This window comes from Cydia amplana, chromosome 17 (assembly GCF_948474715.1).
Source record: "Cydia amplana chromosome 17, ilCydAmpl1.1, whole genome shotgun sequence".
In the NCBI taxonomy this organism is placed as follows: Eukaryota; Metazoa; Arthropoda; class Insecta; order Lepidoptera; family Tortricidae; genus Cydia; species Cydia amplana.
The window spans coordinates 5324911-5347172 of NC_086085.1; the positions used below are offsets into that span (position 1 = coordinate 5324911).

Consider the following 22262-nt stretch of genomic DNA (forward strand, 5'->3'; position numbering starts at 1 on the left):
ATGCCAAAATCACCTAAGCCTACCGTTTTTAATTTTTAAACCATTGGCTCGTAACTAAAATCCCGTTACAAATGTCGCAGACAGATTCGAGCCATTTCAAACAGGTACCCTCATTTTATATTTATAGGTTTCAGACGCAAGTCTCGCTAATGTACTTTATTTTGAGGTGACCCAAAAACACTAACCTTAAAACATCAGGATCAATTTAAATTTAGTTTTTTTGCACCTCCTAATTATATCATTTTTCATTTCTCCATTACCTAAAGGTTGCCTGGAAGAGATCGCTCTTTAGCGATAAGGCCGCCTGTTGTTTACCTCTGTCTTCATGTAACGGCATAAAAATTCAAATTCATATGTTATTTATTGTTGTTGGTCATGAACGTTAAAATACTTTTATAACGACAAACTTCTTTACATCAACACATTCGGGTGTGTATTTACAACCGCAACATTACACTTATACAGAATAAGTTCAATTACCAGGTCCTTAATAACCGCCCTCGAGAGCCCTTCGCGTCACAAACTTGCCAGATTCGCCCCCGGCACAACGATTCCAAGCCCAGAAGGGCCCTCGACGCGACCTAACGACGCCGGGAAAAATACAAGACATGTCTGCAGACATGTCTTGTATATTCCCTTTATGTACCAATGATTTATTGCCAGGGCAAACTAGGCGTGAACCGCTAAAGGGCTGAATTTCTAGGATTCCGATAGGGTCGAGTGGCACATAGGGACACAAACAAAACAAACAAATAAATAAAACATAAGACTAACTAGCATGAGTTGCGTTCTCGCGCGCGACTCCATACTAGTCCATACATCTTGCGCGACTTCAAGTAAATCAACTCATGCTAGACCGCCAGGAGGCGAATTCTAAAGTACATATTGATATCTAAATTATGATATTTTGTTATAAATCGCGCGTTCATTTCGCTCGTATTTGTTACTAAAGTTATTAGTATAATATTCTGCACAGTTTTTGTATACAGTGATAAATAATAATGAAAAACATTGCCGTTCTTCACTAGTCGGGTAAAACAGGCTGTGTTTAACGCGCGAGTTGTGAGCTACACGCACGAGAGACCCTTGTGATTCCAGGCGCTTGACGATCGCCGCCGGTTGGTTGGTCGCTCGGACAAATGGTGGTCGATTCCAATTTAACAATTTGTTATAGTTGCGAACTGGTTTTCATATTATGATTCCACGCACGACTTTCACTTCATTTCGAATGCACCAATCAACGTTAGTAATCTTCGATAAAATGATAATTTTTAAGAAAAAAAAACCGACTTCTGTGCGGCCCGGTTAAAAATTATTGTAGATGGTGCGCTATGTAGAAAAGGAGGTAAAACCACCCACTTTTCTAGTAGCATTTCGTTTCTACGGCAGCTTTCGCTCGCTCATCTAGTGAAAAAAAAACACACAACCTGACAGCGCCCCATCAGTTACACTCGCTTTTTTTTAAACATTTTTTATTTCACGCATCTTTGCCCTGAAAGGCAACATGTTTACTCTACTAAAGTGTAATTACCAGGTATTTTCGAGCGTGAAAATTTGTATTAAACGGATGTTTGGCATGTTTTGCGCTACATAGACATTTCGCGAGAGAGCGCTTTCATGTTATCCTATACCATGATAATTACATGGGTTTAATTAATATTTTAGACGTATGATACCAATATTATATTGAAGTTACGCTAAACTACCTCTTATTTATTAGGCTGCGGTCGTACTGCAGACGCCGCACGCAGCCGACAACGTCACGTCGCACGCAGCGTCTGAATGGTGTTGGCGGGGGGACGCCGCACGCAGCGAGCGAAAACGACCACTCCCGAGCATTCTCGAACACACCATTCAGACGCTGCGTGCGACGTGACGTTGTCGGCTGCGTGCGGCGTCTGCAGTACGACCGCAGCCTTAGTAATCATACCTCATCATCATCTTCCGCCCGTTGTCTTAGATTTTATTACCATGGTTCATGGGAGCATTGGATCCGCTAGGCAACTAATAGTAGGCACTGGTTTTTACGAAAGTGACTGCCACCCGACCTTCTAACCCGGTGTCCTCGCGATGTGTTCCTTCACTGAAAAGCGACTAGTAAATTTCGTAAGTTCCTGAAAAGAAAACTCATTGGTTCGGCCCGAAGTTCGAACCAGCAACCCCGGATCGAACGTCGCATGCTCTTACCGCTAGGTTATCAGCGGTAGTAGTATTCATACATTCGTGAGTTAGGAGTTACATATGTTGGAAGCTGGGGTTTCAGGATAAAAATATAGCACCTGAATGTATGTTGGCGCGGATTTCTACAGCGCTCCGACTATTTTTATTTACAAGCTTTTATTTACTTTCACCTGACCGTTGTCTGTTTGTCGGTCTGTAATCAAATCTTGCAAGTTAAATTTGATCCACTTCCCGGTTTCCGATTGAGCTGAAATTTTGCATGCATGTATAAATCGGATGACAATGCAACCATCGAGCTGATCTGATGATGGAGACAGGAGGTGGCCATAGGAACTCTGTGATGAAACAACGCAACCTAATTGTGTTAGGGGTTTTTAGAATTGTCTCGATGAGTATTAGTTGTCTGTCGTAAGAAAAGTACAGTCAGCGATAAAAGCTTGTACCAAAAATGAAATTTTTGCCGAAAACTTATTACTCACTCGCGTCCGCCCCATGCCAGCAAGGCAACAAAAATAATAGGTAATTAAGAATATTGTCTAAGTACAGACCGATTTTTAACTTGTCAACAACTTTTCTAAACTATCTACTCTTTTACAGGACGCATCAGGCAAATGCATGGCCACACAGAAACACCTCGTGAAGGAGTGTCCCGAGATGCTGGCCATCTCCACCTGGACGGGACAGGTTCCGCGGCGTCCGGCGTTACCACCAGGGGCGAAGCTGTCCCAGCTGATGGCGCTAGGGTCGCGACAGAGTCCAGGGCATGTGGTCTGGATGCTGGCTAAAAATGATGAGGAAATGAAGTGAGTATTTTAATCCATAGCTAGGTGTGGTATATATATGTGTGTGTGTGTGATAGACGAAGTTGTGGTGATGATGGTGGTGATGATTATATATATTTTATTTATTTATGTAATTTATAAGTATAGTTTGCTTTTTTTTAACTCACTCAATATATTTTCTCTCTCTGCACCAATTGAAGGTATCTCTGTTTGGCCCTATGGTTGACTGGTAGAGAATGCCATTTGGCATTAAGTCCGCCATTTGTACATTGTTGTATATATTTTGTGCAAAAAAGTTTAAATAAATAAATAAATAAATAAATGAAGTTGTCACGACAGAGTACTCTGTAGGCCATCTCGACCTAGATGGGACAGGTTCCGTGAATTCCGTGGCGGCCGGCGTTACCACCAGCGGCGAAGTTGTCTCAGCTGATGGCGCTAGGGTCGCGACAGAGTCCAGGGCATACTGTGGTCTGGATGCTGGCTAAAAATGATGAGGAAATGAAGTGAGTATTTTAATCCATAGGTGTGGTATTTGTGTGTGATAGGCGAAGTTGTCACAGCTGATGGTGGTGATGAAGTTGTCACGACAGAGTACTCTGTAGGCCATCTCGACCTAGATGGGACAGGTTCCGTGAATTCTGTGGCGGACGGCGCTACCACCAGAGTCGAAGCTGTCCCAGTTGATAGCGCTGAATCGCTGCAGAGTCCAGGGTATTGTGTATGGATGCTCGCTAAAAATTATGAGGAAATTAAGTGATATATGAATCGATTGATGAAATGTTTCTGTGATATAGAGACACGTGTCGTAAACGATTGTTACCACCAGGGGCGAAGCGTTCGCAGATGGCACTAGGATCGCGGCAGAGTTTAGGGCATGTTAGGTGCCATTTCGCGCAAATGTACGCTACCTATCTAAAGAAATCTTACATCATTCCATACTATAAAATATACATACATTAATAGTATTATAACCGCACACGTCTTCCTACCTGCCAAGTGCCAACTAACGGCTCGGTCACACTGACCCGGATCAGCGCACCGATCAATTTTACAATAAAATAAATATATAAATGAAATTAAGGCTCCTAAAAATATTAAGGCAATTTATTAAAAATTTATTGCATACCCATAAAGTCAAGCCGCGTCTGATCAAATATTCCGTATCACGAACATAGGTGGGTGACTGGCGAAATCTGCACACTCCACCAGTTTTTTACCCGAATACATCATGCACGCTCGACTAAAACCCTAAATCCCTAACATTAGCCTGACACCAGTAAAAGCTTTTATGTAACGTGCATCTGTCCGTGTTATAAACTATGCAGACAGTGGCAGTCCTGTTTAAGTAGACTTGGGAGCAAAACTGGTATAAGAGTTTTTATAGAAATCTACCCGTTTTCATTGGTATTGAGTATACTAACAAGTAATGGTTATAACGTTTGAATGCATTTGGATGATATTTTTTTGTCACTCGTTAGCATTACCTTTGTTTAAAAAATGATTCAACTTTCAAGTACTCACCAAATAACGGAAACGGATCATTTTTCTAGAAGGGAAAATATAGATAAGTACTTTACGTACCTATATTATAATCAATAAAATTCTCCTTTTCGGAACGATAAAAATAGCGCCAAGTCTCTATATTCCCTGTTTGTTTTCCGGTCCAAGTTTTTATGGGTTGTGAAAGGATAACTCGAGAGTTTATATACCTTACAGTTTCCTTATCTATACATGGAAATAAATATACTTTATAGGTACCTATTATATCTTCCGCGCATTGAGTACCATTATTCCATGCAGTATATCTTTATTTGACTGTAATTGGGTACAATCAGCAGCAAAAGTAGCGGATCAAAAAGATACTTATGTTTCTATGGGCCCGATTCGGATTTTGAAATAGACATCTATTAGATATCTTTTAGACTTCACCAAGATACGATAACGATATGTTTAAGATGTAACCTGTCAAATTTGACATTTGCGCGATTCTGGATCTATACTCTCGAACGATTTCCACAAGATATGACTTAGAGATCCAATTCGCATCTAATAGATATCTAACTCTATCTAACGTAAAAGTGTCATTGGTTGCCCAAATTGCGCTGCAAAAGAGAACTAGTTGAAATCTAAACTATCATCGCGATTCGGGAAATGATTTAGAGATTCACTAAATATGAAATAGTAAAGATATGTGACTTTCCACGGTAAAAGTTACCATTGCCCCGGCTGAATATTGGAGCGGCGTTAATAATAGCGTAAGCGCCAGCCGCCATAAGGTACCTTTTGCCGTGGAACGTCACATATCTTTACTATTTCATATTTAGTGAATCTAATTCATTTCCCGAATCGCGCCGTATAACTTACTCGTATCTAGAATGGATCTAGTACGTGTCGTCTCTTGTGAATATCTTGAAGTTCGAATACGGCAGTATATGTAGAATAATTGGAATGTAGTAGATACTTTTGAGTACGAACTGTAGAGATTTATTTTATTTGAAAAAGTATTCGAGTGTGGGAATCTGCGATTTGACGCATTGTTACATGCGCTACTATTGATGTTGACTGCGTATTTTTATTTTACTACATAAAAAAAAATACAGAGATTAATAAGTAATAAATTACCAGAACTATAAATAGTTACCAGGCCATTATATCTGCCACGTTTAGTAGGTATACTAGGTACTGTATGCCCAGTTGGAAGCAAAACACGTGCCGCACTAGACATATTATCGGAAAAAAAATCTATTCTCGTAAAATTTGATGAGCGTTTGTTACTTTAATTACTATCTTATTGTATTAAAAACAGACCAACTTCCACTTATTAAACAAGTTACAAGATTTCATTAAGTATTATTAGATGCCACATAATACAAAGATATACTCGTAGTATGATAATACTACTTATTATTTCGGTACACGGCGGGAAGAAGTTGATAACTCGCAGGAAAAAATGGAAGAAATTTGAACCTAATGGAATTTAATTTAAAGTTCTAATTTCTACAACAAAATATCTCGAGTTATCAGCTTCTTCCCTCCGTGTACGGATTTATTCTGTGTGTACCTAGTAAGAACTATTTTGCAAAAGGTAAAATACTGCCTGTAGCGGCTGTAGCAAAAGATTTTTTTAAAGTGTTGGTACACGCTGATAATCTCCATGCATTGTCTTAAACACCCTGTATAAATGTGTAGAACGTGCTCAGGATACCGATCGTGTGAGTGGAAAAGGGAATATTCCTTTCACAAAAACATTTTATAAAAATACTCCATGCGGATTTAGACTACTAGTCTTAGTTGTTAATATCGATTAGGGCTCATTTAGAAGGTGCGAGAAATTGCGTCATTTAATCGGTCGGCTGAATCGATGTAACCTCCATGGTCCGCATCAATGTAACTAAAATCGTATTGGCAAGGTGCGAAGTCGGTGGAGGGGGAAGTGGCGCTGATCGTCACAAACACAGGTAATCTTATGGAATGTCCGACATTAGTACTAGCGGCAGCCGCTTGAACTAATTTTACTCCATAAGATTTAACGTAGAAAGTCCGACAAAATGAGGGCAGCACCAGTCGTGCACCTAGCGAATACGAGTTCGCACGCCGCGCCGTCTAAATGAGCCCTTAGTTTCGCTGTGTTCTTAAACTACATTTTTCTGTCTCACCACGCCATGTACTCGTAGGTAGGTATATCATTTGGAAAATTCATTCAATTGTTTATCGTATTCTCGCCGATAAATTTCACATTCAAACTGGTTTTAAATGGCTTTTACGGCTATTAAGTGTACTTACGAAGAAAAGCAATAAATTTACGTAAAAATACACTACACCAGACGGTCGGTCCTAAAACAATAGTAATATATGTTTTGAACTGTTTTTGATGTGTACAAGGTGTGTTACTTTATCTATAGGTATAGATAAAGTAAATAGCCTAGTCGATCGTGTTGGTCTACCAATCAACGTACGCAATTTTCGTAACGAATATGATCAAAACCGTAACAAATCTTTAAATCTGAATCAGGCTCTAAGTACCCTTATACAAAACATTTTTACGATACAACCACATCATTCTTTCCCGGATTTCTATGAACTATAACCATAACGATACGAGTAAGTATAGTTAACGATAAATATGAATATAAAAAGTTATAAACGAAAACTTTCTTGACATGTTTGTGTAGATATGTATAGAGTTTGAAATAACTAAATAAAATAAAATATCTGGAAGACTGAGCTTTGCTCGGAAAACATATAAAAACTCAAAAATGCGCGTTTTCCCAGAGATAAGACCTAGCTAGATCGATTTATCGCCCCCGAAAACCCCCATATAGCAAATTTCATCGAAATCGTTAGAGCCGTTTCCGAGATCCCCGAAATATATAGGTACCTAAATAAATAAATATACATTTAAATAAATAAACAAGGATTGCTCGTTTAAAGGTATTAGATAGATTAGATATACAGGGTGCTTCCTGTAACAGGAGCAATAAATTAAACTAAAGGCTGTACTCCTCAAACTGACCAACATTTGTTCAGCAACTTTTAAAAATTATGAATCCTTTAGACTTCCTCTTTTTCATACAAAATAGATATTGCCTTCAATGTACGCTGACATCAGTGTGTTTGACGTTGCATGTCACGCTTTAAACATAACAAAATTTGCAATACATTGCGTCTTAGAATAAACTTAAAAGTGTAATAAAAATCAAAACATGAGTTATTTTCAAAAGTTGCTGAACAAATGTTGGTCAGTATGAGGAGTACAGCCTACAGTTTAATTTATTGCTCCTGTTACAGGGAGCACCCTGATACATTAAAAGGTTTCCAACTTTGAGGCTTTTTAGGTAAATTAGAAATGATTGGTTATCAGTATTAGGTATAAAGTTTGGTTTTCAAATGAAGCTAAAATATGCATTGGTATATTTATTCACGTTTAAAAACATAGTGCGACGTAGCCCCGACTGTATTTTAAAATAACCAAGATTCATCTGTTGAATTTTAGTATTCATTCGTGAAGTCGCCCATACTTGATCTTATATCCACGATTAAATTGTAAAAGTTTTGAGTTAATTCCTTGCTTACTTTGCTTTTAACGCAGACGGATATTTAGATATAATTTATAATTTCTTTATTTGTATTTTAATGCCTTTGTATGTGTGTTTGGACGCGTTATTTACAGTGTCACTCGGATTTTTATTTTTGATTAACTGTAAATTATTTATCTTTCTTTGTTCGACATCTGTGTTACAGTATATTAAGAGGTGGCTAAATACATTAGTACAGTTATAGTTTTTTCTACTCCCGTACTTTTATTTGTCATTTAAAGGGTCGTGCACACACCTTTAAAACCCTACCTTATAGTTGTCAAGACAAGTCTTTAGTCTATTCCCCAAAATATAATTTGTGCATACACGCAGTATCTTTTTGGCGATTTTACGATACTTCGTGTAATGACCACTTAAAAAATATTGAATGAAATACAGTGTTGCCAACCTTATTTTAAATGTCATCTCTGACAAATAAGTGAACCATAGACATGTTTTTTTTTTAATTCATTCATTCTTTTCCCGCCCGTACCCTCCGTTTTTGCTACTTCTTGAATTAAAAATATTTGTTAAATATACAATTTTATTTCAAAGTAAGTGCTAAGTCGTAGAAAAAGTATTGTATGCAACGTTGTTTAACCGAGTCAAAAAATACTCGTGGCGTCTTTATTAACAATTTTCGGCTTCGCCTCAAATTGTTACTCACGCCACTCGCCTTTTTTGACCTCTCTTAAACAACGGTTGCATAAAATACTATTATTTAACTTTTTTTACCTTTTATCAACGCCATAAAATCATAAAATTCTAATTTAAATTTATTTTCAGTTGTATATCGTTACCCTGCATACCATAGCAGTATATTTTTTTATAAAATAGCTAGTGATATAACCGATGGGTCTGATAAGCAAAATTTTAAGCATAAGTATATTTTCAGAGTAATTGAGATAAAAAGTAAAACCCCGCGCGGTGGCCATATCTTCCGTCCCAAAAGTTTGGCGCGACGCGCAATATCTCTATTTTCTTATTTCATATTCATATTCATATATTTATTGCATTCATGGTAAGTACACAGGTGTTACATAGGTAATAGTTGTTTCACATGGGCCCTGGTAGGGCACAGCAATATTCTTAAATCTATTGAGGTTGAGTACAGTACATGCAGGTTTAATTTAATTTCCTGGCTTTATGCCCCTTCTCAAGAATATTGTTTACCATCAGGTTGTTCTTCCGTCTTTTTTAAAACATAACCCTGCTAGCGCTCGATCCTTAACATGTCAGCACATGGTAAAGCGATCACATAACGCGGTGATCAGGCCCCGCATGATAAATTACGGCTTGTAGGGGTCCGCGGGGACGAGAGAACCTTATTTAACATCCAGTACAAACTTGAAAACTTTTAAAAAAGCAATTCGGCTGTTAAAGGTAAGCCAAAACTAGAATTGGACCTAGGATACAGCCTTGAGGCACTCCTAGCATTTTGTCAGCTCTTTTCGTGTAAAATTGTCACGTAATATTAATAAAAACTCAATGACGCGTAGATGCTGTTTCTCGATCTCGAATCTCGCTCTTGGCCAGTTTTTTTTTCCGTTTACTCCAGCTACGCACTATAGCTTGGTATTAGGGATTGCAGAACCGGTACTGTTTAAAAGAACCGGGATTTTCGGTACCGGGCAAAAATGGAACCGGGATTTCCCGGTATTTTCGGTACTTTCGGGACTGCCTTCAAAAATCAGTTTTCACATTAATTTTCAGTAAAAAAAAGCGTAAAACGACCACGAATCTTTCTTAAAACAATAAAAAAGTAGCACAGTGAAGGTACACACTTTTTTTGTACCATAATATGTGTCTTTAAGTCACACAATCATTAATATAATTTGTTTTTTTTCCTAAACCACATGATATTTTTACTATTTTTGTTGATTGGCAAAAACTGAATTGTGGCTCAGTAATATCATAATTTTTTTTCAATATGTAAGACGCTAGACGCTAGACGTTTTGTGAAAAAGGATAAAAAAAAATTGATAATTTTTGCATGTGTTCAAAATGGGCTGTGGACCTTCGAACATATAATAACAGAACTATCAATACGACAAATCAAGAAATTATTCAGCCAGAATTATTAATTCATTTAAAATATCATTATCATATGTGAGTTTCTTATATCGTGTTTGAATTTGAATTAAAAGTAGTATTTTATTAATTACAAAATTGTCTCTATTTTTGCTTCTAGTTAGTATACAAATAAATATGAAATAACTAATTGTTCATATAAATTTATTTATCGTACAAATATTTATGCCCTTAACTTAAAGTATGAAATTACGCAATTTTATATTGTCGGCATTGTCAAACCCATTGCCTTTTTTTTATTTATTTTAATGTAGTGGTCAGCCGTAAAAGTATTACCAACAGCCTTAGATTGATAAAATATATTTATTTTCTTTATAAAACATGATATTTCATGCTAAGTAACAGAAAGCAGGCAAATATTGTACCGAAAATTTTAGTCCCGAAAATCCCGGGAGTACCGGGATTTTAATTTTGAAATCCCGGTTCTTTGCTTGGCTCTAAATCCCGTGAATTCCCGGTACTTTCGGTACCGGTATTTCCCGGGAGCAAACCCTACTTGGTATTCCTCCTTAATCCGTTTTCTCTCGATTACTATAATAATAACTACTCTTTGCCCCCCATTTTGTTGTTATAGATGTCCGATATAGCTTAGATGTTGTTTTGTCAGTCAGTACATGGTGGCGTTGGGCGGTTTAGTCACTTACGTCAGGAATGCTTGAGATTTTGTGAGGTGACGAACTAATCATCTTAATGTGTATTCGTTTTTTGACTGTAACTAGGGTTTGCAATCCGTATTCGAAATGTATGAAATTATCCGGATCTGGATCCGGATCCGCGGATATTCCCATACATTTCGGATCCGTCGTGCAAACCCTAACTGTAACGCTGCGTTCTGTGTAAAAAACATTATATTAAATAAATAAAATTCTCATAGTTCGGAACCCTCCACACCGTCTCGCTCTTGGCCGGTTTTTTCCGTTCACTCCGGCGACGCACTCGCTTCGTGTTCCTCCTTATCCGTTTTCACCCAATTAAATTATAAATAATGAGGCGGGCTCGCGTTGCCTTATAATAATGCCAATTTTAAGCTTCCTGGCTAAATTAAAGGCGAGAGACATCTACTGTTAAAGGCATATTGAAACTATACTTTACTAATGTTGGTAGGAACTACCAACCCTAGTCAAAAGTCCTTTAGAGTCTACATTTGAAGATAAAATTTTATAAATTAAGTCCCAATTTGAGTTCTTTATTGCGTATTTTTTAAACGCAACTCGAAAAGACTCGAGCCTCCGTCAACAATTTTAAAGGTTTTATATAAATAGTAAAGAAATTAGCGAGATGTTAAATTTAGAGCAAGGTACATTTGGTTTCCTAACACTCCTCGCGCGTGCCCGCGCACGTGCGAGCGCACGCGGCGCCGCATGTGGCCGCTGTCCACAATGCCTGTTCGCCCTTCGCTTCGGCGCCAAGGACAATTCCACTTGTTTTCGAGGCTGGATGTTACATGGCCAAGTCGCTACGTGAATGTATACAAGGCTGACAACCAAGCTTGAAATAGCAACCACTGCGACCTTGGTAGTTTTACCGGTAATCTGGGGTTAGTTTGATTCGTAGGGTCACATTGTTCATCGATTTTAAAACTATAACTAATTCGTTTCTGAACGCTTTCATCATGTATTTCTTGTAGTATGTTTGTGTTTGTATGTAAAACTTCTACTTCTACTCGCTTTAATTTCTTTGTAAAGCCAGGTGGGGTAAGAGAAACATAGTTAACTTTGCTAGAAGCAAGAGAATCTGTAGGACTTTGCATAAACTTGACAGTAGGTAAGAAAAGAATGCATACAGATGCCCATAAGTTCCCTACTTGACGCACCAATTTGTATGAAAACTTAGCATGGTCCGACTCTGAGTTGGTCTTGCCCCGGTGTTTCTCTTACCCTACCAGGGGCCCGTTTCTCAAAATCTTGTAACTTGTAATACAAGCGGATGTCACTTTTTGACAGCTTTTGTTAGAAAGGGACTTCCACTTGTATTACAAGTAACAAGCTTTTGAGAAACGGGCCCCTGATCTTATTACAATTTCTAGCAGCGAATACTAGTACGATTACCAGACAGATATTACTTAAAGTTGTTTTAAAATGAGAGCGTTACCTCGATTGTATGGCGGCGGCCATGTTCGTGTGACTCTTAATGTAAATATGTTGTTTTCTGTTTCATTGCTGCATAGGGATTGGATGAACGCCATATCAAAAACGGTAAGTGTGAAGAATTAGTTAACAAGTCATAGTGCAACATTGGGATATCTTCGAAAACGGGGTTGTTTTGAAAACATAAACTAGGAAGCCATTTCTGCTTACTGAAAAAAATGCTTTTAACGTTGCTATATATTTAAAGTTTATTTAAATTATATTAACATCCATAAATTAAGCTTAAAATCCTCGTTAAATAAAATAATTGACATCATTCTGATGTCAGTGTACGACTGTACGTTCGGATTTTCCTGTAAGTACAAAAAAAGTGATGCCGTAGTAGAATTCGTTCTATTACTATTCCGTGTTCGTTTTCAAGTTTAAATTACATTGAGAACTTTAACGGACGAGTGCAAAGGTCCTGGAGCGTTTTCTGTCCTGCATACTTAGTACTTAGACAGGGTGGGCCTGAACAACTACTAACTTTTATACACTTCATGATAGGGTTGCCAACTATTTTTTGGTAGAATATAGTATTTTCCAGAATAGGGCATCAAAAATATAGTACATTTAAAAAAAATATGGTACTTTTAGATAAAATACTAAACATAAGTGTAACATACGTTTAATCGGAAATATAGTATTATAGCGTACTATATATTTTTCCAAAAGTATATAGTACAGAGAGCCAAAATATAGTACAATACTATATAATATAGTACGGTTGGCAACCCTACTTCATGACGCTATTACAAGTTAAATAAAAGGTATAAATTGGATTATTTTAATTTAATCCAACCTGTATAGTTCTTGTTTCTCTAGTTGATATATGTATATGTAGACATATAATCACGCCTATTTCCCGAAGGGGTAAGCAGAGACCACGGATTTCCACTTGCTACGATCCTGACATACCTCTTTCGCTTCCGTTACTTTCATAACATTCCTCGTGCACGCTATAAGGCTAAATACAGCAAGTACCCCAGCTTAAACATTTACCCACTTCTCCTTACTATAGCTGGTCAAGCAAATCTTGTCAGTAAAAAAAGGCGCGAAATTCAAATTTTCTATGGGACGATATCCCTTCACGCCTACATTTTTCAAATTTGCCGCCTTTTTCTACTGACAAGATCTGCTTGACCAAGTATAGCTGTATCTGTGTCTAAAAGTGGATACTTATTTAGGGAACTGACTGCACCGATACTTATATATGTAGGTATACGAATTATACGGTAGTTGAAACTGAAACAATTCAGGCAGATGCTAACATGCCAATCGCTAACGCTACGTAGCGAACGAAACGCAACTGTCACTATCACACTAAATAGAAGAGTGATAGAGATTCGAGACACAAAGCGATTCGATGGCGAAGCGATAGCGATCGCCACCTTGGCTAGGCCGCCTGGTGCCGAGCGTTGACCCTCGAGTGACTCGGGTCAGACCCGATCCGAACCTTACACTAACGGCTCGTGATCAATTTATTTAACCCTTTCACTACTAGGTAAAGTTAAACAGTTCACCAGTGATTGAAGGCGATTTTTTTACGCCATAACGTGCAACTGAAATGCTAAAAAACGCCAAACGTGCTTCTAAACAACACACCCATGATTTTATAGGTTTGATTTCAAATACATATAATGGCAGCCTGGCTGCCTATAAACTTTTCTGTTTTGGCTTTTAGACTAGCAGAAATTGCCCTTTTTCATTAAGTCTGCCTTTACTACGATAAGTTTTCTATTGCAGAATAAAGATTGAATGCTAAAAGATTCAGATCAAATATAATCAAATCAAATGTAATAAAATTAATTCATAACGGATTACGAACTAAATTGCTATCGCCATATCTCGCAACCGAGCTAGCAAGTCTGTAGAAATTGTACGTCAGGGTTATCACTACTACGCATAAACTAAAGTATAAAAAATATTTTTTCTTTGTTTTCAAACACAGCAATATTTTCAAGCAATGAAAATTCCATGTTAATATTTGAAAGAATATTTATATAAATAATATTTATAAACAAAATAACAGATACATTGAAACTCATCTAATATTGACATTGACCTGTTAATTTATATTATTTGACAGTAAATTAAACCGGGTTATATCGGAACTATCGGAAGAGGGTCAACAAGGTTCTCGATAAATTTTATTAATCTTACATACAATACAAATACAAATACAAATAATTTATTGAGAAAAGTATAGTACAGCGGTTGCTCTTAAAGACTAAGAATTTATAAAGACAAGTTATTTACAAATGCCTGAACTAGGATTCCATGTGTTTCAGGCAGCGAAGGACAATTTTAATTATTTATTAATTATTCACTTAATAAAGTTAAAGCAAAATGGTTCATCATAATCGCCAACCCTGACACAAAACTGTCATATATGCTACGGTTTTGCTAGCTCCGTTGCGGGGTATGGGCTATCGCTATCGTGGATCGTTAACTTGAGCAACACCTGGGGGCCTAGCCAAGATGACAATCGTTTGCAGAAAACGAAACGAAACGCTTTTGTCTCTTTATCACTCTTCCATATTAATGCGATAGAGACAGCTATCGTTGTCATCTTTGGTAGGCCCCTTGCAACGCATGTTGGCTAGCCTTTTGTAAGCGTCAACGATAAGTCGTCATCGATTGTACAGAAAGAATCGATACGGAGTGTATGAGCGAGGCTCGACGCATGGAGCGATAATCGACCAAAATAACGTGAGTGACCCGTTTGACAGTAATGACGTTTTTCATAAACGTCTGTCAAATCTGAGTCGTTGATAATCGTTTGTCTCTATCCGTCAATTAAAAAATTGTGTTAGCAAGAAAGAGAAAATTTATGACTGGTTTGCTAGCTCTATGAATAAGCCTCGGAGTAACCGCTTGCACCTGGCATTGAAAGTGTTAAAACCCCGGTCTGAATACTGGTGGTGTGGAGTGACCTTTGCCCCGTCGTTAGGATAATAAGATCGAGTATTTGACGACTGAAGAGGTTGGCCGTGGATACTTCACCTTTCAGCTTAATCAGCTACTTTATTGCAACGAGAATATAGATAGAAATGTTCCAAGAAAATAAGATGTATAAAATGTTGACGCTCTGTTTAGTTGTCAGAAAAACAGATGGAATCTAACTTCGTGGAACGTAGGTTGAAGTCTAGGGTTGGAATGTTTAATAAATGAATCGATTGAGTATACATCAGTGCGATTTTACTCGCCTTGTCGAGACGGAGTGCATTACGATCAGAGATGTGACTTATTTGAAATACTTGTATTTAAAATGCAAATACTAAATGCAAAATACCTATTTTGTATTTTGTATTTAAATACCTTTTGAAGAAAACTATTTTGTATTTTATTTGAAATAGTTTTTGGGACCTATTTTCTATTTTCAAAATACAAAATACTTTATAGTAGGTAATGTAGGTAGGTAGGAGTTACAATCTCTTCTGATGTTACAATCCTGGCAACTCTCTCATACTGTTGAATCTGTTTAGTAACGTCGCACATGATCACAAGCGTAGCGAGTGGTTAAAAAAGTGGAATCTTGAGTGTTGCGAGGGTTTCAAGGTACGAGAGGAGAACAAACTTTTCTGCCCTGATGAAACTTTTCTGCACAAACGAGACGTTTTCATCACACTAACGAGAGGCATTATACTAGCTGTAAAACATTACAAATCTAAATTAATGCTTTTAAAAATTGTCCGTTATAAACCATCATCCATCCATCCTTCCGGTTAATATGAGCAAACAACTAGAAATTTGCACTTTAGATAGAGGACTGATTGACACACTGTTTTCAAAGAATGAAGAGAGTCTTTTCAATTCGGATATTCTGAGTAATACTTTTTAATTCAGACTAGGTATTCACTATTCAGAGTACCTTTTATCGCAAAGTATTTGTATTTTTAAAAAGTATTTTGAAAATACCTATTTTGTATTTTGTATTTGAAATACAAATTCAAAAACTATTTTGTATTTTGCATTTGAAATAGTATATCAAGGAAGTATTTGTATTTTGTATTTAAATACTTTTTATAAAGTATTTTTCACATCTCTGATTACGATTAGGGTTTGCAATCCGGATCCGAAATGTATGAAATTATCCGGATCTGAATCCGGATCCGCGGATATTCCCATACATTTCGGATCCGTCGTGCAAACCCTAATTACGATTGATATGAGGAGAGCGAGGCTCTCTCTTCGCTCCGACTGCCAACTCAGGGTCGCCATTTAAAATGTCCTTCCCTTGCTTACCGGACGAGTAAATTTCTATTGTTATTTCGCTCCTTGAGTACAGTCGCCATCAGATATATCTGAGCGGCTAAGGCGCTCACAAATATCTGAACACGCCTCTATTGTCAGGGCGTTAGAGTGCGTGTTCAGATATTGTGAATACCTTGGCCGCTCCGATATATCTGATGGCGACTGTACCATAGTAGCGTTAGAGCGTTTTCACATTGTCCCATCTTTTATTGGATACAAAGAAGCAAAAAGTAAAAAGTGCCTTTTATATGTCTTTACACATTTAATTATTGTTTGTGGTTCAAAAGAAAGCGTTTATGCGAAATTAAAAATTTTATCTGTATTAAGTAGATTTTGTAAGGTAACCATAGTTTTTTCTTTACCAAAACAAGTTTAAAAGTTTAAACAGGGGAAATGTGTGATTATTTCAGCCATATTCGAAGATCCGTCAAATATAAGATATAAACGTTATGGATCGGATATGTCAGTGTCAAACAAGTGTCAAAAGTGACGTATTTATTTGAAGAAACGACACTTTTGACACTTGTTTGACACAAATATCCGATCCATATCGTTTCAATATCTTATATTTGACGTATCTTAAAGTTCGAATACGATAATTAACGATCCAGTGTGTAGGATTGGCCCTCACATCTCATGAATCAACCTGTATTCCGTTGACTCCAATGTGCCCCAACGTCAGCTGAGGGGCTACTGCGAAAACCGAATTTCGCAAAATTGCGGGGATCTTCCACTTTTACTCCAATGAAGGCGTAATTAGAGTGACAGAGAAAAATGCACACAATTTGCTGATGTCCTGGTTTGTTCCAGCTACCGCCACCGCCGCACATCGAGCTGGTTATGTCCATGCCGTACCTTCGCACCGCCTTCAAGAAACCTACGGTTAGAGTAAGGCGTAAGTATTGTTCAATTTAAGTATTGATTCATTGTCGTTTTATTAAACGGCCATTTTAGGCCTTAATTTCAACAAACTAACGGTTGACAAAATCCGGAATATTACGCGAGCGTAATATTTGTCAAACTGTTAGAAGTGGTTGCTCTTGAAAGCTGTTAGAAACTTTTGACGCGTAGTCAGATCCGCTAATTTTGTTGCTGACTGTACCAAAACTACCTAAATTTAATATATTATTATCTGCTAACAAAAATACATTTAGTCAGTTCTCTTTAATAGGGAATCAAAGAAGCATCTGGCTGCTGTACACCATTATTATGACAAATGCTCTGCGAAAAGCAAAATTGCGCTATTTAACTATAGGTTGTTAAAGGACTGTCCCATTTCAAACATAGACAGAGAGAATCATACTATCTTTATTTTACACTAGTACTAGCACCCAAAAGAAAAGGATGAATACTTATAGTTTTTTAGGGTTCCGTACCCAAAGGGTAAAAACGGGACCCTATTACTAAGACTCCGCTGTCCGTCCGTCCGTCCGTCCGTCCGTCCGTCTGTCCGTCCGTCTGTCCGTCCGTCCGTCCGTCCGTCCGTCCGTCCGTCTGTCACCAGGCTGTATCTCACGAACCGTCATAGCTAGACAGTTGAAATTTTCACAGATGATGTATTTTTGTTGCCGCTATAACAACAAATACTAAAAACAGAATAAAATAAAGATTTAAGAGCCAACAGGAGCTAAGATTTAAATATTTTAGGTAAATATACCCGTCTCCCTAACGGAAGCGGCACCTAAAACTAGTGCGATAAGGACAAGGCGAAAAATCCTGCGTAAAAATATCAAAAATCGAGGTTTCGTACTCGACTGTTTCCTCCTCCAAAACTTAACCAATCGTAACCAAATTTGGAAATCTAAATGATTATGACATTATCTGTGTCGGACCGTTTTGCTTTTTTGGCTAATAGATGTCAGTTTTGAATAGCAAGCCTCTCATTGCGGCATAGTCAATTAGGCCATTTTGGCCATTTTTGAAGGGCTCTAGCGCCTTAAAAAACAAAAATATCAAAAAAAGCAAAACGGTCCGACATAGATATTGACAATATTAATCTGTGTTGAAAAAATCATTGCTCTAGCTTTAAAACCCACGGAGGAAACAGTCGAGTACGTTTGTATGGAGAAATGACCACTCCTGTTGGCTCTTAAGTGGGGCTCCCATACAACAAACGTGATTTTTGACCGAAGTTAAGCAACGTCGGGCGGGGTCAGTACTTGGATGGGTGACCGTTTTTTTGCTTGTTTTTTTTTGCTTGTTTTGCTCTATTTTTTGTTGATGGTGCGGAACCCTCCGTGCGCGTGTCCGACTCGCACTTGGACGGTTTTTTTGTTCTTATTTACTGACAATTTGGTTTGACCAACTATAGCAAGCATAATGCCTGGCGAACTGAAGCGGCGTGACATACAGTTCAGTGCCCAATTAGTATACCGTATTTATGTCCCGAGGAAAATCAAAGAGAAAAACTTAAACGAAATAATAAATTACCCTGTTGAAGTCACTGATTCGTGACGTCGATAATCCATTTTTCGACTCAAACAAGTCGTTGTGTCCCAAACGCTTACTAAGCAATCGCCTCAAACACAATGTTAGCATGATCTTTTATATACTTATTCAGATATTATTGTTTAAATATAAGTACTGTTTAAATATAAACACCGCTTCCATAGGAAAAGCACAAGTTTAAACATAAAGGCGATCCCAAAAATGTTTGAGTAGAAAAGGTCTACAACTAAAATAAAAATAAAATAACTGGGGTCCCTTTGTTTCCCCTAAAGTTTTAAGTCATAATGTATTCTTTGTCATATTATCATCACTACATAGTATAAAACAAAGTCGCATTCCGCTGTCTGTCTGTCTGTCTGTATGTATGCTTGTCTGCCGGGGCGGGTCGCTAGTTAGTCATACAACTGAAACCGTTAGTTTTTCAGAATTTTCGTCAGGTTATCCTATAGATGGGTTAGATTAGGTTTGGTTTGTTTTATGGCAATCCTGAAAAGTGACGCGTTTCTGAACCAAATATATTATGACTAACGAACGCGATGCGATGCGGGCAAACAATACATTAATCACTTAAAACTATTTGGGAAACAATAGAGACCCTTTTGGATAACTAATTACTTCAATATAACAGAGAGTGCGGTCAAAATATTAGGTCTCGGAGATGAAATGATGTCTAAGTGTAAGGCCTGAGTGGACGCTCGAAGCGGAGCGTTCGGCGGGGCGTGCAGCATGGCGTCGGGGCCAGAAGTAATTTGAGCAGCGTGCACTAACTTTAACATGCACGCCGCACGCCCCGCCCCGCTGCACACCCAACTCGAGCGTCCACTCAGACCTTACACTAAAGTCTGAAACTTATTACCGATAAGGAGGTCATATTTATAATGGTTCATACGAAACAAGAGCTAGAAAAATGGCGCGAATGACGGGCAAGGACGGATCGGTCCGTCTCGCATTAATCAACGAGCACAAATCGGAAAAATCCTGACAAGCCAATTCAAGTTTAATTTCCAACTGATAAGAGTTCAAATTGAATTGTGAAGGCTCGGGATGCCTGTCTCCATTTTATTTTCATCACGTGCAGATGGGTTTGCCTTTGGAGCCTGATATTGGAAGTGGAAAATTGCTAAAAAGGTGTCTTATTTTATACTAATAAATCCTTCATTGAAATGGAATGGAGAGTGATTAAGTTCTTTTGTTTGATACTGACTTGGTCGAGGTCTTAAGAATTAAAGAATCGCTCAGTCGTTTGAAGACGGTCGCTTGACAGTTAGTAGCTTAGCATTTATATTGTCTTTTTTTTTTATTTAAGTATACAAAAAACAACCAGAAATCGTTCTACGTGTTAAGGGTGGGTGGGAAGTAGAGTTGAAAAACACCAACGAGCGTTGTGACCTCAATTTGTCTCTTGTCTCATTTATTTCTATATTCCAGAGCCAAAAACGATATTTTTGTAGGTATATTACCAATGTCACTTTTAAATAGGTCAGCTAATAACTTTAGACTTACAGGATTGACCCTCACATGGGATAAGGGTGTCGTACGAGGCGACTAAGTCCACAAACGAAGCAAAAAGCTGTTTCGTCACAGGGGACATGGACCTCTTAGCATTGGCTTGCAATCCATCTAGGAGAAGGATACTCCAAAATTAAATCCCGGAATGGAGTTACCGTAAGGCGCGAGTAGGGTCCAACCTGAAATAAGCGGCAGATTCCTGCAGCTGACCTGCCTTCACACGTATTGGCTCGCCTTTCCTGTGGGTTAAGACAGTGAAGCCGAGAGGGTAATGCAGGTGCTGGGCATCCCTGCGTTTCCTTAATTCTGTCCCAAGTGGTGTCATTGTCTCTCCGATTTGCACCATAAATCGTCTGCAATAGACGCAAAGGCCAATGGACAGGATTTAAGAATATTTCATTACACTTTCATTTCTACTACGGATTGGGAAGCATCGGATTACATTTCAACTAAAGTAGGCGGCGTCCCACTAAAGTTAGGGAGCTTATGACGTCGGCGGCATGTTCGCCACCGGTTTGCGACTTTATTACTTTACTCGCATATTCTACTCTGTTTTGTGAAGCCTTAGCTTGAAGTATGACTATTTTTGTATTACCTAATCTTTAAGACAAAAGTGGAGGACCCGCGTGAAATCGCCTTTTCATACAAACGTAGTCCTCATTTTCCTCTCTGGATATTAACATTACTTATTGAAAACATTTGACACAAGTTGTTGTATTTTAACCACAGCTATAGGTCGTTTTTTTTTAGTATTAGAAATAAGGTAAACAATCTTGATGTGTCTTTTAATTGAAAAACACATTTTAAAAATAAGTTACGGCAAATATGCAACAATTATGAATCGAATACAATCATTTATATTCTTCTGCTTTCATAAGTAGTAGTTTTTTATTTTTAAAAAGCGTTTTTCAATTAAAAGACATGTCAAGATCGCTTACCTTCTTGCAAGTTCTTTCTAATGCTGAAAAAAAACGAACTAAGTATATGCCCCTACGTTTGTTTTTGAAGTGAAAAGTTCTTTAGCGGCGCTGGGCACTTTTTGAGGTGGGGAAAAAATGATAAACTCGAGACAGCGTAAGGCGATCACGTGACCGTAAGGGGCGTAAGGTGATCACGTGACCGTAAGCCCCGTAAGGTGGCCACTCATAATTTAAATGGCATTTAAATCAATAAAGAAAAACTCATGTTATTTGACATTTATGTTGCGGACTCCTTTTCAAGACTCTTTACCTACCTATGTTCAAATAATTTAACGTTGTCATGGCAGTATGTAAATAAACATGTCAATGAAAAAGTGTGATCTTATTTGAGAATGATAATAATTAATAATATATAATAAATAAATAGAATACCTCCGCTAAACGTATGTATCGTGTTACCGCGGGCGTCGGTAACATAGTGAGGTGAGTTTTCACTTCTATCGGCACTCCCGGAGTGCAACCGTTGTTGCTTGTTTTTTTCGAATTTTTAATTACTTATTATATGAGTTAAGGGCATTTAAAAAATTGTATGAGATGTGTTTTTCGCAAAAGCAATCGCGTAAAAATTACCACCTAGTAAGTAGGTATAGATAATAAGCGATACGTCTCATATAGGTAAACCTTTTATTATTAATGTTTCATGGCCTTATAAGCCATTACAGCTTAATTGCAGAAAGTAAAGTGCCCAATGCTCGGGATTTGGGATGGAGGCGAGACAATATTTTAAATATTTGAGTGACCCAAACGGCGGGGCTCGCTTAAGGCGCAGTTATGTACTAATACTAATACAAAAGACGAAAGTGGAGGACC

The 22262-nt window shown here is 37.8% G+C and overlaps 1 protein-coding gene across 1 annotated transcript in view; it reads left to right on the forward strand.

Moving 5' to 3' along the window:
* LOC134655762 (uncharacterized) overlaps positions 1-22262 on the forward strand; it is a 111402-nt gene that overhangs the window by 81105 nt on the left and 8035 nt on the right. Inside the window, exons 5-7 of the mRNA XM_063511228.1 lie at positions 2779-2984; positions 12300-12327; positions 17326-17410. Of these exons, the coding sequence (XP_063367298.1) occupies positions 2779-2984; positions 12300-12327; positions 17326-17410 (319 nt within the window). The remainder of the gene's footprint in view (positions 1-2778; positions 2985-12299; positions 12328-17325; positions 17411-22262) is intronic.